Source organism: Castor canadensis, chromosome 2, assembly GCF_047511655.1.
Source record: "Castor canadensis chromosome 2, mCasCan1.hap1v2, whole genome shotgun sequence".
NCBI lineage: Eukaryota > Metazoa > Chordata > Mammalia > Rodentia > Castoridae > Castor > Castor canadensis.
In genome coordinates this window covers 157545008-157558568 of record NC_133387.1, presented here as the reverse complement: position 1 = coordinate 157558568, position 13561 = coordinate 157545008, and the positions used below count along the sequence as shown (strand labels likewise).

The 13561-nt window shown below is 38.9% G+C and overlaps 2 protein-coding genes and 1 pseudogene across 21 annotated transcripts in view; 1 reads left to right on the top strand and 2 right to left on the bottom strand.

Annotated features, from left to right (window-relative positions):
* The window catches only part of LOC141420838 (uncharacterized), a 31584-nt gene extending 26384 nt beyond the window's left edge, over positions 1 to 5200 (bottom strand). For 3 of the 7 annotated variants that reach the window (XR_012445505.1, XM_074066167.1, XM_074066166.1), the window contains exons 1-2: positions 4260 to 5191; positions 3425 to 3547 (exon numbers count right to left, since the gene is read on the bottom strand). Coding sequence is in view for 5 of the 7 variants with exons in the window: in XM_074066167.1 (XP_073922268.1) it covers positions 3425 to 3547; positions 4260 to 4658 (522 nt within the window). In the remaining 2 variants the exon portion in view is untranslated. Of the gene's footprint in view, positions 1 to 3424; positions 3548 to 3589; positions 3818 to 4027 lie in introns of those variants that run through there. The other 4 variants (XM_074066165.1, XR_012445506.1, XM_074066168.1 and 1 more) reach the window with 4 other exon arrangements.
* LOC109702057 (small ribosomal subunit protein mS33 pseudogene) lies at positions 203 to 729 on the bottom strand (annotated as a pseudogene).
* Positions 4354 to 13561, top strand: part of Herc1 (HECT and RLD domain containing E3 ubiquitin protein ligase family member 1) — a 218121-nt gene continuing 208913 nt past the window's right edge. For 13 of the 14 annotated variants that reach the window (XR_012445504.1, XM_074066154.1, XM_074066158.1 and 10 more), the window contains exon 1: positions 4358 to 4497. The gene's annotated coding sequence lies outside the window, so the exon portion shown is untranslated. Of the gene's footprint in view, positions 4498 to 13561 lie in introns of all 14 variants that reach the window. The other variant, XM_074066147.1, reaches the window with a different exon arrangement.

Below are 13561 nucleotides of genomic sequence, written 5' to 3'. Positions count from 1 at the left end.
AAAAAAGCCAGGTATGGTACTACATGCCTATAATCTCAGCTCTCAGAAGGCAGGAGAATTGCAAGTTCCAAGCCAGCCTAGGTTACATAGTAAAATCTTGCCTCAATTTTTAAAAGTCTTTTTGTAAATAAGTAGACTATAAATAATCCATAAACTAAAAATGTAAGGTATTGTAGCATGTTTTGTTTTGTTTTGTTTTAACTGGATTGGATGATGTATTTCTCCAAATAACCTTCATTGAGGAAATATGTTCCTCTATTATGTTCCTCCTCTCAGTCACTAAAGAAGATATGTTGTTTCTTGATGGGCTGGCACTATTTCTTTTTTTGCTGCTCTTTTCCCTTCTCCTTTCTTTGGTTTCCCTTTTCCATGAAGCTTCTTTAAATGTCTTTGCTCATCCTTAAAATCCTGATGCTCATCTCTGTAGAAGCCAAGAAAAGGGAGTGTGCCCATGAGTGCAAAATACGTGTTGTGATTTGGATACCAGTCATAAGTCTCCTTCCTCTTAGCCAAGGGCTGTTCACTGAACAATTTCACCACTTTCATGGACTTGGAATCTGTAGGCTTGGCAACTTCACCAAAGAGGCGAGCACTCAGGCGAGACATGCGCAATGCATATTCTGAAAGTGAAGACATTTCTTGAGCAGTAAGGAACAAAATTCCCTGGTCCTGACCTTCTTCACCCACGCGCCCCAGTTCCGGAAGCTGTAGCATGTTTTAGAAACATCTCTTGGGCTCTGGATTAGAAAGATTGGCTGCAGGGACCAAGCATGTGAGGGGGATGTATTCTTGTGTTCTGGTGTTGAAACACAAGATGTAAGAAGAAAATGTTTCTAATTAAGATACCATGGATTTTTCACTCCATTAATCCCATCTTTCTTCAAAGCTAATGGGTGTATATAGTGACTCTACATCAAAGATTCTTTTCTAATGGTTTAGGAGATGTGAGTTTTATTAGAACAAAGCAGAATTCACAACCCACAACACAGCAAATTTGTTGGAGTTGTTCTGGAGCTGATTTATGAATCACTCTTCATGAAATGGGCTGGATTCTCATTATGTGTGCTATCCTTCTAAGCCTCCTCCAAAGTCTTTCAGCTCCTTCCCCCTATACCTTTTTGTACTCCATTTATACCCCACTCCCATAGTATTATAATTATCTTTCCTATTTTCTCCCCTTGGACTGTAAGTTCCTTGAGAAGGTATTAAAACTTGTTCAATAGTATATTCAACACCTTACACAGTGCCTGGCTGATGACAGACATTCTATAAAGGTTTGTTAAGTAAATGAATAATCATGCCTTACATTTACAGTGATTTCAAAGTACTTTCTTATGTTATTTGACTTTCACAATACTCTTTATTATCATTATTTTTTGGAGGCATGGAGTTTGAACTCAGGGCTTTGAGCTTCCTAGAGAGATGCTCTACCACTTGAGCCATTCTGGCGGCAACTCTTACACAGGCAACTCTTTTTTTTTTGGTGGTAGTACTGGAATCTGAATTTAGGCCTACACTTTGAGCCACTCCACCAGCCCTTTTTTGTTTAGGGTTTTTTTGAGATAGGGACTTGCCACCTATTTGCCCTGGCTGGCTTTGCATCTTATCCTTCTGATCCCTGCATCCTGAGTGGCAAGGATTACAGACTTGAGCCATTGGTGCCCAGCTCATAATACTCTTGAAGGAAGCAGGAAACCTATTTATTACCTGTTTAGTAGTGTGAGACTAGGCTCAGAAAGGCTGTGGAAGCTGAGGGCAAATAGATACAATTTTGGGAGATGCCAGGACTCCTGATGCCAGGACTTCTGTTTGTGGATTCCTGTGTTGGCACTCCTTTCTGTTTTTAGTGCTATCTCCCGAGCCAAGTGACAAGGGCACAAAAAACTTATTCCCTGAGTCCTTTTAACCTCTCCCTCCTCTGTCTCCACACTTTACCCCTCTGCTAGATCCTTTTACTTCCCACTTAGGTCTAATTTTTATTTAGGAGCCATACATTTTCTATATGCAGATGAAAGATAAAAAAACATACATTATGTTGATTTTTCAGGTCTTTCTGGCTGTGGTGTGAGAGTGGAATGTGGCATGAGATAAGGATAATTTCCATATGTGAGGGGAGGAAGACGTGGCTGACTTGTGTGTGATCAGTGTCCTGTCAGAGGACTATCAGGACAAGTACGTATGATACTGAGGCCTTGGCCTTGTTATCTCTCTATCCACTTTCCCCATGTCCAACATTTTTCTCTAAGGGAGATCTGCATAAAATGCTGACAAGTCTCAGGAAGATGTTGACTTAGTGTGAAAGGGTGTTTTGGGAAAGGGTGATGTGGTCAAGGTGAAGGTGAAAAGTAGTCAGGGTTTACTTGCTTACCTTAATTATATTTAATAATTGCACACAATTGTATTCAATTCTCTTTTGTAAACAGTCTTAAGGCTGGATACTAAGGAGAGGGCAAAGGAGGGAATCTCTCAGCCTTTTAAGCAGTCCTTTTCTTTTTTTCTTGAGACATGATCTTCTATTTAGCCTAGGCTACCTTCAAACTATTGATGACCCTGCCTCAGCCTCTCTGGTGCTGGGATTACAGGTATGTACCACCACACCCCACAATCTACTTCTTTTTCTTCTTTTTTGGGGGTGGTGGTGGTGGTATGGGTCTTTGAACTCAGGGCCTCACATATGCTCGGCAGGGGCTTTTACCACTTAAGCCATGCTCCCTAGTCTCTAGTCTTATTCTTGTAAGAGAATGGGCAAAATTAGTACATCTTTATAAATTGAAGGAAAATGAAATGTCATGAATGATTGTGAGTGCCACAGATGACAGTATCATCAAGAAGTTAAAATGAGAATGATTAAGGTGCTGGGCAATGTGGCTCAGTGGCAGAGCCACTGCTTAGGTTGCACGAGGTCTTAGGTTCAATCCCCAGCACCCAAAAAACCAAACCAAACCAAACCAAACCAAAAAATTGATAAGAGACAAGAGAGTTTGCTGGTTTTGAGTCAGCTTCATACAGAACACCTAGATCATAAAGCAGTAGCAATAATGACATCACTCCACATATATCTGCTTCCTAGTTCACCAGTAGATACATATTTTATACACAGAAACTTAAAAATTACACATGTAAGAACTTCCACTTAATGGGTACTTAATATATACCAGAAACCTAACAATTTTTTTTCTTTACTTCTCAGGGGACCCCTGTGATAATAAGAACTAATATTTTAAGTGGACAGTTAAGGAACAGTTTTAGAGAGGTCAGGCAACTTGCCCAAGGTCACATACCTAGTTAAATGGGATTTCAGAATTCTGGCTCTTAACTCTTAGGTTAAACTGTCTCACATGACACACAGATATATCAAATTTAACCACGGGAAAGTGCTCCCTCTTCTGCCTATACCATACTTTTTAACACTAGGGACACATACGTGGCTATTTCTCCTATGCTTCTGGAGGGCAGACACCAGCTTCATCGGTCCTCGTATCTTCAGCCAGTTACCGATAAATTGGTACTCAGTAGAATATTTTGATGAAGGATACCATGAAGGTACCTAGAAAAGATCAGAGGCTAGGAGTGAAAACAACTATAGAGGTACTCATTCAACAATTTAATGACCACCTGAACCTATGCTAGGTGCTGAGAATACACTGTTGACCAAGCCTGTCAGAGTTCTTCCTCTCACCGAGCTTCATTGTAGAGGTTAGGGTCAAGAACAAAGATGTAAATAAATCACTCAAAGGGCAATTTACTTCAGTTTTCCTTAACAGAAAATAAAACCGGAGAAATCGCAGGCCCCCGCGTCTGCAGGGATCTGGCAGACCTGCAACGCACAAAGACAGGAATATCAGGGTGGAAGTAGGTCAAGTGAAACGCTTTCAAGGGGTTGAACTTGACCAGCCAGAGAGAGGGCTATGGCCGGCTGTGATGGGAGATAAAAGAGCGCTGAGCGCCCGGAGCACAGCAGGGATAAAAGGGTGTGGCCACCTGGCTCGCCTCCAGCTTTTCCACCCATCCCTGAGACCCGAGGCACCTAGATGCCAGGCGGTGGAGTTTTCCCCGCAGACCACGAGGAAAACAGGGCGCGCTAGCTTGACCTCCACTCCTCACCGCCCTTGTAAAACGCCCCCAATAGTGCTTCATCTGCAGAGTGCAGTTCCTGCCGGCACACCCGACTCCGCGAGGGCTCGAAGATGAAGACTGCGTAGTGGCGGGGTGTCCCCAGAACCTCGCCTCCTAGTTCCCTCCCCCTCACTCCCGCTTACCCGCGCTCCTCCCGCGCGGGACCTGAAGGCGGGACGAGGGCTCCGAGCTGCGCGAGAGTTCTGCCCAAATCCCGCGAGACTTTCCTGCCGCCGCTGCCGCGGCCTCTTACGTCTCTCCCTTTGACAAGTCGCCGCTGCTGCAGCAAAAATAAAGGACGCGACCACCGCAGCCGCGGCAGAGCCGGGCTCGGGTCGCCGGAGCCGCACCCCACGCTCGCCAGCTCCGGAGCCACGTACGGTAAAGCCTCCTCGTCTGCCCTTTTGACCTCCTGTGTGCGCGCTCCTCTGGCCTGCCGGCCAGCAAGGCCGACTGGGGCCGTTTCCGGGCCGCCCCCGACCGGGGCTGCCGGGGTCCGGGTGGGTGGCAGACAGAGGCCTGAGGGAGCGCTTCCCGCTCATGGGGACCCCAACCCCAACCCCAGGACCTCCACTGCTTAGGCTCGTCCGAGCCGCGTTGGAAGCCCGGCCGCCGGCTCGGTGGAGAGCTGAGGGACCCGCCCCTCAGCGGCTGGCCGAACATCCCCGCGGTCCCTCGGGTCGCTCTCTGACCTTCTTCCTCAAACCTTCATTCGCCAACGAGCGCCCCTCCCTCGGCCGGGTTCGGGCCGGGGCGCGGCCCTCGGTCTGTGGGGAGCCGCGACCCCGGTGTCCCCGTTGCCGGCTGACTTTTGAGGGCTGGAGGTTGGGGCGATGTCTTTCTTCTCGCCTAAGCCTTTGGGTGGGGGTAGCTCATCATTCAGTAAACCTATCTGCAGATCTCCCGTGCTATAATTAATAATATCTGAAGTCTTTTCTACCAGGAGAGACGAGGCGCATTGTTTAATCTCCAGTGTGAGACGAGGATGAGAGGAGCTTCCTGGGGAGCACAGTGCTGTGTGACAGAGGTGGCAGGTTCCTGGGAGACACGAGGACAGAAGCCTGGCACTGCCTCTCCCAGGAGTTATGTAAAAGACACGCTGTCTGTTTTAGATGTTAAGCACAGGGGCAGAATTTGCTTTAGTGTTAAAAAATAGCTATACTTTGAAGTATGGGTAATCCCATAAGAATAACATCTGAGTGAATTAACTCATCTCCAGAGATAGACTTCAGAGTTAATATTTTGGTGTATTTCCTAACACTTAGGTTTTTTTCCAAATAGTACTTGGCTCATCCTTACATGGGACTTCCTCATTTTATATATGTTCCAAAAATGATTTTGCTCTATTTGAATCATTTCTTTGGCCTGCTTGATTAAAATTGGTTACTTGCTCATTATCGTTGGCTGTACTCTTTCATCACTATCCCTTTCATTGGCCCTTTTCCAAAATGATTGTTAGCCAAGTGGCTTCAAAAATTAAACATTAAATTTTTTTTCAATTTGGATCTAATACATACGTATTTTATTTTATTTTACAGTTCTGCTTGTGGTGGGTGCTCAAAAAGGGCAATGTTTATGAAAAGCAAAAAGCCTGATTATTCATAATGTAAAGAAATCACTTGCCTCAAGGTTTTATATAATTGATTTCCATTAGTTATTTTTGTACTAAAATTATGTGACATTGTTTCATAGTGCCTTTTGTGATTATGTGGGATGATGAGGTACCTTTGATTATGTATGCTCTATAGTGTGTGTTTATACAAGCAAAAATGAGTGTTGTTAGGCATACATACACAGGTATATACACATATGTATTCTGTACCTGTACATACGTATTTGTATGTCTTGGAAGTGAGTTAAAATGTGTTACATTATTTGAGAGAAGACAGCAGTAGGTAGGGCAGTGAACAGTCAGTTATAATATTTCCCTCAAACCATATGACAGGACTGTATGGCACAATGAGGTATCTGGGGAGGTTGGAAATCTGGAGGCTTTTAAAAATAGGATAGATTGTCATTTGTCTGGAGTTGTTGTCATTGGAATGGATTAAATGGTCTATTAAGGCCTCTTGTAATTCTAAACTTTTATGAATTTTGCTTTCCCTAATGTTCTTATCACTTTGCTTCTTAAATTTCCAGTCATGCTATTTGCACGTGACACTTACCCATTTATTTGCTGGTCATGTATTACATTTCTAATGTAGAGATGCTGGTGATACATGGAGGAGAAAGCAAATGTGAATGTGTCCATTAGTTTGCTCATTAATGTAACATCTCCTGAAAATCTCATATGATTAAAAGGAATAAAATTACTCCTTAGTATTTGTGTGTGGGTGTGTTTGTGTGTATATATGTATGTGTGTATGTGTGAGAGAGAGAAAGGAATAGGATATACTAGATCGCTGATTTTTTTTTAAAGTTCATATTTTTACAACTTGAATGACATTAGTGACAACATCGATGTTTGGAATGTGGGGAGAAGTTTGTGTTAGATAAAAGCAAACTTGTGAAACAGAACTTGAATTTTAGGTGGAGGCAAGAGGATCTCAAGTCTTTTTTTTTTTTTTTCCAGTAGTCAGATTTGAACTCAGGGCCTACATCTTGAGCCACTCCGCCACTCTGCTGGCCCTTTTTTTGTGATAGATTTTTTTTTTTTTGAGATAGGGTCTCTTGAACTATTTGCCTGAGTGGCTTTGAACCTCCATCCTCCTGGTCTCTGTCTACTGAGTAGCTAGGTTTAGAGGCATGAGCCACATATCTCAAGTTTGAGGCCAGCCTTAGCTACCTAGAGAGTTCCAGACCAGCCTGGGCTATATGGTGAGACTCTGTCTCAAAAAACAAAAAACTTGAATTTCATAATTGGACAACTATATAAGTAACAGGATTTAGTGAAGATAATTTTTATTGTAAATAAAACTTTAATAGACACATGAAATGGATTGTTATGGGCACACTCTGGAGATTATCATGATTTTGCAAACATAAAGTATTGGCTAAAAATCATTTAAAAAGGAGTTTGCAAAGCTAGCAAAGTCAGGTCAGTTAGCATTTTTTTTTCCTAAACAATGAGAACACAAATAATTAATTTACTTATTAGATGCCAGATTCGACTTTTGTGATTTTAGTTTGTTCTGCTGTTTCTTACTGGGCACTCTAAATTAATGGGAATATTAACTTTCAGATGAGATCCCTGAGCAAGGAAAAAATGACAGTTGAATCAGATGATCATTTGAGAGATTTTTATTCATTTTTAAAGTTTAAAAAAAATGTTAGACTTAGAAAAGTTGCAAAAGTACGTACAGAGTTCTTATACATCCTTTACTCAGTATCCCTAATACCAACTACTTGCATAACCATAGTATAATTATTTAAACCTGGAAATTAGGATTTATATAATACTATATAGATTTTGTATGAATTTCAACAATTTTCCCCCAATGTCTTGTTTCTGTTTCGAGATCTAATCAAGAAAGCCACATTGCACTTAGTTGTGTCTTAGTCTCCTCCGCCTTTGACAATTTCCTAGTCCCTCCTCACACCTTTTTTTTTTTTTCATGACCTTTACACTTTTTATGAGTACTGGTCAGTAGTGTTGTAGAATTTCTCTCATTTTGGGTTTGTGTGATGCTTTTCTCATGATTAGACTGAGATTCTGCATGTTTCAACAAAATTATGGAAGTTTTGTCTTTCCCAGTAGGTCATGTTAGTGGGTACGTGGGTGTTGATGTGTCATATTTCTAGTGGTATTTTAACCTTGATGACTTTGTTAAGGTGGCTTCTGCCGAATTCTTGAAGGTGAAGTTACTATTCTTCCATTTATCATTGATAGATATCTTGGAATAGAGACTGAGACTGCAGACACACTGTTTTTCCTCACATTTTTCTCCCATTGATTTTTTTTTTTTTTTTTTTTTTTTTGTGAAGGGTATTTTCAAGATAGGGTCTTTGGAACTGTTTGCTTGGGCTGGCTTTGAACTGTGATCTTCCTGATCTCTGCCTCCTGAGTAGCTAGGATTATAGGTGTGAGCCACTGGTGCCCAGTTCTCCCTTTTTTTTTTTTTTTAAAACATACATTGGTGGATCTTGTCTGCAATAATTATAACTGGTGTTTGTCTAGTGGTGATTTTATATTCCCCTCATTCCCTACATTTATTAACTGAAACTTATATGGGAGAGATATCTCTTTTTCTTCATTTACTTATTTAATTATTTACATTAGTATGTCCTCATGGGTAATTATTTTATCCTACAATTATCATCCAAAACTACTAGGTCATATGTTTGTTATTAGTTTTGAAACATGATCTCTCTATGTTGTCCATGCTGGCCTCAAACTCCTGGGCTTAAGTGATCCTCCTGCCTCAGCCTCCTGAATAACTGGGACTATAGGTATAAGCCATTGTGCCTATTAAAACTCACACTTTTGAAGTGTATTGTTCAGTGGTTGTAAGCACATTCACAAAGTTGTACAGTAGTCATCAGTACCTAATTCTAGAACATTTTTATCACCCCAAAAATAAACTCTTTGACTATTAGCATTCACTCCCCAGTGCCCATCTATTGTACCTTCCTTCTGTATGGATTTGCCTATTTGGGTATTTTGTGTTAATGTGTTCTTTTGTGCCTGGCTTGTTTCAGTTAGTGTAATTTTTTTCCAAGGTTCATGTATATTGTAGCATGTATCAGTACTTCAAAAAATTTTTTTATGGCTGAATATGTGGATATACCTCATTTTGTTCATGCATGCATTAATTGATGGACATTTGATTTTTCTACCTTTTGGTTATGTGAATAATGCTGCTATAAACATTCATGCTCATGGGTAGGAATTCCTGGATATATGATTACTCTATGTTTAACCTTTGTGTGTAGTGTGTATGTGTGTGTGTGTGTGTGTGTGTGTGTGTGTGTGTGTGTGTGTGCTGAACCTAAGGTCTCATGCATGCTAAGTAAGCTTTACCAGGGAACTACAGCCCCATGTTTAACTTTTTGAGGAACTTCTACAGAGTATTTCTAGTCTTTTCTTACATGAAGAAAAGAATATTATACTCTTTTACTATTTACTTTTTCACTGAACGGTATATCCTGGAAATGACTCCAAATTAGTTCATTCTTTTGAAGATACATTCTTTTCATGCTCATCATTATATTTTAACAGGTGTTACTACTTCACTGAGTAGATACATCTTAATTTATTCACCAATTCTGTATGTGACATTCAAATTGTTTACTCATTATGAACAATGTTGCTATAAATTACCTAGTACATGTGTATTCCTATGTTGCTAAAGGTCTGTCTTCCAGGTAGATTCCTGTAACTAGGATTGATGGGTCAAAAATTAAGTATACATGTAGTTTTGCTAGGTATTCTAAAATTTTTCTCTACCTATGTTATGCATATTTTCATTCCCACAGTAAACTATGATAGCATCTGTTTTTTTTCCCCATAGCTTCGCTAACAGAATGTGTTGTTATGCTTTTTAATTATTTATTTAGCCAGAGATAAGTGATCTTAAAATATGCTCTGTAGTCATTCCCGTGGAAGGGCTGTTATTGGCAGATTCTTAGAGCTTGAAAATAAAATACGTTGTCCATAATATTTATTGCACTGGTCCATAAAGGTTATTGATTGGAATATGATTTCTGGCCTAGTTATGATTGCTCATTTGAAACTTTGTGCTTTTTTTTTTTTTTTTTGCTTTACTGGAGTTTGAACTTACAGTCTTGTGATTGCTAGGCAGGTGCTCTACCACTTGAGTCACTCCACCAGCCTGAAATTTTGTGCTTTTAGTGGAGGTTCTGCATTGGTTTGTAATAGCCTGTGCTTTAAAATACTTGTGAAGTTTCACAAAGAATTTATGAAATTGTAAAAAGGATATTTTTTCCTCTAGGATTATTTATGATACAGTACTTATTGGTCATATCTTATGCTAGTTATTTTGAACAAGCACATTTAGTACCTATTGATACCCATGGTTTGGTAGTTGTTTTGACAAGTAATGGCGGTATTTGTCATAGTTCAATAAGGAAGCAGGCCATTCTTCAAATGAAACTGAAAGTTTAAAGTTCTGGATTAGCACAATCCTGTTCAATTTTAGTGGTGTCAAGAAACTAAGACAACATTAAAACATTTCCAACATACTTAGACATCCATGTATGTAAAGAATTAATTTCTTCCCAGTGTATCTAGAATGAGACAAGTTATATACCATCCTTGGGGGAATTGGAAAAATAATATTCTCCTTGACTATTGTCTCTGTTCTCTGCTTCAGATGATAAGTTTCATTTGAGAAAGGTCATGGGCATTGTAGTCAGTTATATACTTTTTTCCTCTCCACTCTGTTTTTTCTAGTATTACCACCTATCAGCAGAGTGATGTTAGGCAAGTATTAATTGCCCAGACCTGGTTTTCTGATCTATAAAATGAGGAGAATAATACTTGCTATTTCATAGGGCTGATGCCAGGATTAAATAAAAAAGACTTTCTAAATTACATTTATCTAGTTTTATGGCTTTCAATACTATCTTTGTGTTAATTGACTTCCACATTTATGCCTTCAGCCACCAGCCACCATCCCTTCCCTGAGATATTCTGCTTCTCATTTGGCTATCTAATAGGTATTTCAAACTAAATTTTTACAATAGAGAAGTTGTGATTTCTATCCTCATTTCCTCTGAATCTTTTTTTTTTTTTTTTTTGTGGTACTTGGGTTTGAACTCAGGGCCTACACCTTGAGCCACTCCATTATTTCTTTTTTGTGATGGGTTTTTTCAAGATAGGGTCTCTTGAACTATCTGTCTGGGTTGACTTTGAACTGCTTGTGAATTTTCTTTTAGTAAATGGCAGCACCATTTAACTTGTCAGTCCTAAGTATCACCTATGATTCTTATTATACTTCATTACTAGACCATTAGCAAATCCCTTTGGCTCTATTTTCTGAATCTATCTATGTATCTGTCTTTTTTTTTCAGTGCTGGGACCACCTCATATATGCTAGGCAAGTACTTTACCACTGAGCTAGATCCCCAGCTTATATATTTCTAAACTGATTGTATTCCATCATCCAGCCTTATTACCCTGATATAAATTACCATTATCTCTTGTTGGATAATTACAAGTCTCTTAGCTGTTTTTCCTGCTTTCTTACTTGATCTCCAAAAGGCTATTCTCTACTTTATAGCTAGAATGATTTTTTTGTTTATCTGTCTATCTTTTGAGATAGGGTCTTTTACTGTGTTGCCCAGGCAGGCTTTGAGTTTGTGATCCTCTTGATTCTCCTGTCTCAGCATTCTAATTAGCTGGAATTACAGACTTTTGCTACCATGAATGATCATTTTAAATGCCAGTCAATTCTGTAGTTAATTCTTTTTTGTTTGTTTGTTTTTGTTTTTTTGAGACAGGGTCTTTGTAGCCTAGACTGGCCTCCAACTGGTCATCTTTGTGCCTTAACCTCCCCAGTGCTGGGATTCTAGGCATGCAGCCACTATGCCCAACTCTACTTAATTTTTAAAAATGATTTCTTTTGTAGTATAGATAACACCCAGATTTCTAGCCATGATCTTCAAGGTGCTACCTGATGTAGTCCTTGCCTTCCTCTTCCTGTTCACTCACTTCTACTACATTGAATTTACCTGAGTTCCTTGACCATGAGTTCATTCCCAGGGTTTATTACTTGCTCTTGACTCTGTTTGGAGTGCTCTTTCCTTAGGCCTTTGTGTTGCTGGTTCCCTCACATTATTTAGGCTTCTGCTTAAAGATAGGTTCTCAAAGTCTATCTCTTTAGAGAGGTCTATGATGATCACACTATAGAAAATAATGATCATCTCCCATTCCTTTTGTTTCTCTTGCTTTTTGAAAAAATTAGATTTTCTTTTTTTTTTTTTGAGACTGTGTCTTCTTGTGTAGCCTAGGCTGCCTTGAACTCTGTATCTTCCTGCTTCTGTTTCTTGAGTGTAGGGATCATAGGCATGTACCATCATGCTCAGCTCTCTTGCTTTTTTTTTTTTTTTTTAATGGCACTTAGGATTCTTGAAATATAATTACTTACTTGTTTACCTGTTTATGATTTGTCATCTTCACTAGAATATACATTCATGAAAGAAACATATGCTTTGCTTATTCCAGTGCCTAGAAAAGTCCTCAGCTTGTAGTAAGCTAGGGATATGGCACTAAGAAATTGTAAAACTGTCTTTAACTTAGATTAAATGATTCTACCTTTGTAAGGCCATTCACATACTCTTATCCCCCGTTGAATCCATGCCCTCTACCAAGCTCACTTCCTTTAAGATTTAAACTACAGGAGCGCTATTAAATCAGTTAAAGAATGCTGTGAATTTTTTGCATTAAATATTAGGATTTAAAATTTATAATATTAAAAATATGTAATTATGCATAAGGTATACTAAATAATATGTAAAAAACAAACTTGAATTTTCAGCTCTTGTGCTTCTTGCAAATGTTTAACACTTTTTGGTTGTCCTCTATGATGGATATTAATATAGTAGACATATTTCCTCTTGCTTCTGGCAAGTTATTTTTCCTCAGTCTAAACTGCCTGTTGAGGGCTGAGGGTTTACTTCAGTGATAAGAGTGCTTGCCTAGCATACATGAGGCTCTGGGGTTGATCCCTATTATCACCAAAAAAAAAAAAAAAAAAAAAAAAAAGTTTTGATTTTAGGGGAGGATATAGTGCTTTCTGACCTTTAAAAAAATATAGTAGCATTTGTAGAAGTCCCTTAAAATTTTATCATATTTGAAGACCATGACATTCTTTGGTCACAGGCAATTTTATGTGACATAATTCAAGTAAGCAGAATTGCTAACTGATAGTATTGGAAATGAATACAGAACCTCATCTAGAATTTCAAAGATTATATTATCTGTGTTAATATGATTTGAAAGCCTGTGGGGGCCAGTATTTTATTTTTTTAAATATATATCATTGAACTTTTTATACAGCCAAATATCTAACACATATAATGAAATTTGTTGGTAATATAATCATAGGTTTTGCTTTCTTTCAATTGCTGTTCTTTTGGGAGGAATGAGTAATGGAAAATGATGGCAAGATTTGTATTATTTAGTAATGGTGGTATGGTGGGGCAGTAGACAACTCCACATATAAAGGAATAGTATAGTTCCTTACTGAGCATTTACTGCACAAGTACTATGTAAACAATTTCATGTATTGCTATTTTTATTTTAACTTGACAAAATTACATATGTTTATTGTGTACTACATGCTATTTTTTTGAAGTATGTCTAAATCTAACTGTTTCTTCACATTTATTTTTGTGGTGAGTGTACTTAACATCCACTCTCTTAGCATTTTTCTGTATATTATTTAAACTACTTTTAAACCTAGGAATAAAGCTTTATTTTGAGGACAAGGAAATTGAAGCACAGAGAGGCTAAGTAACTTGCTCAAGATCACAAGGCTAGTAA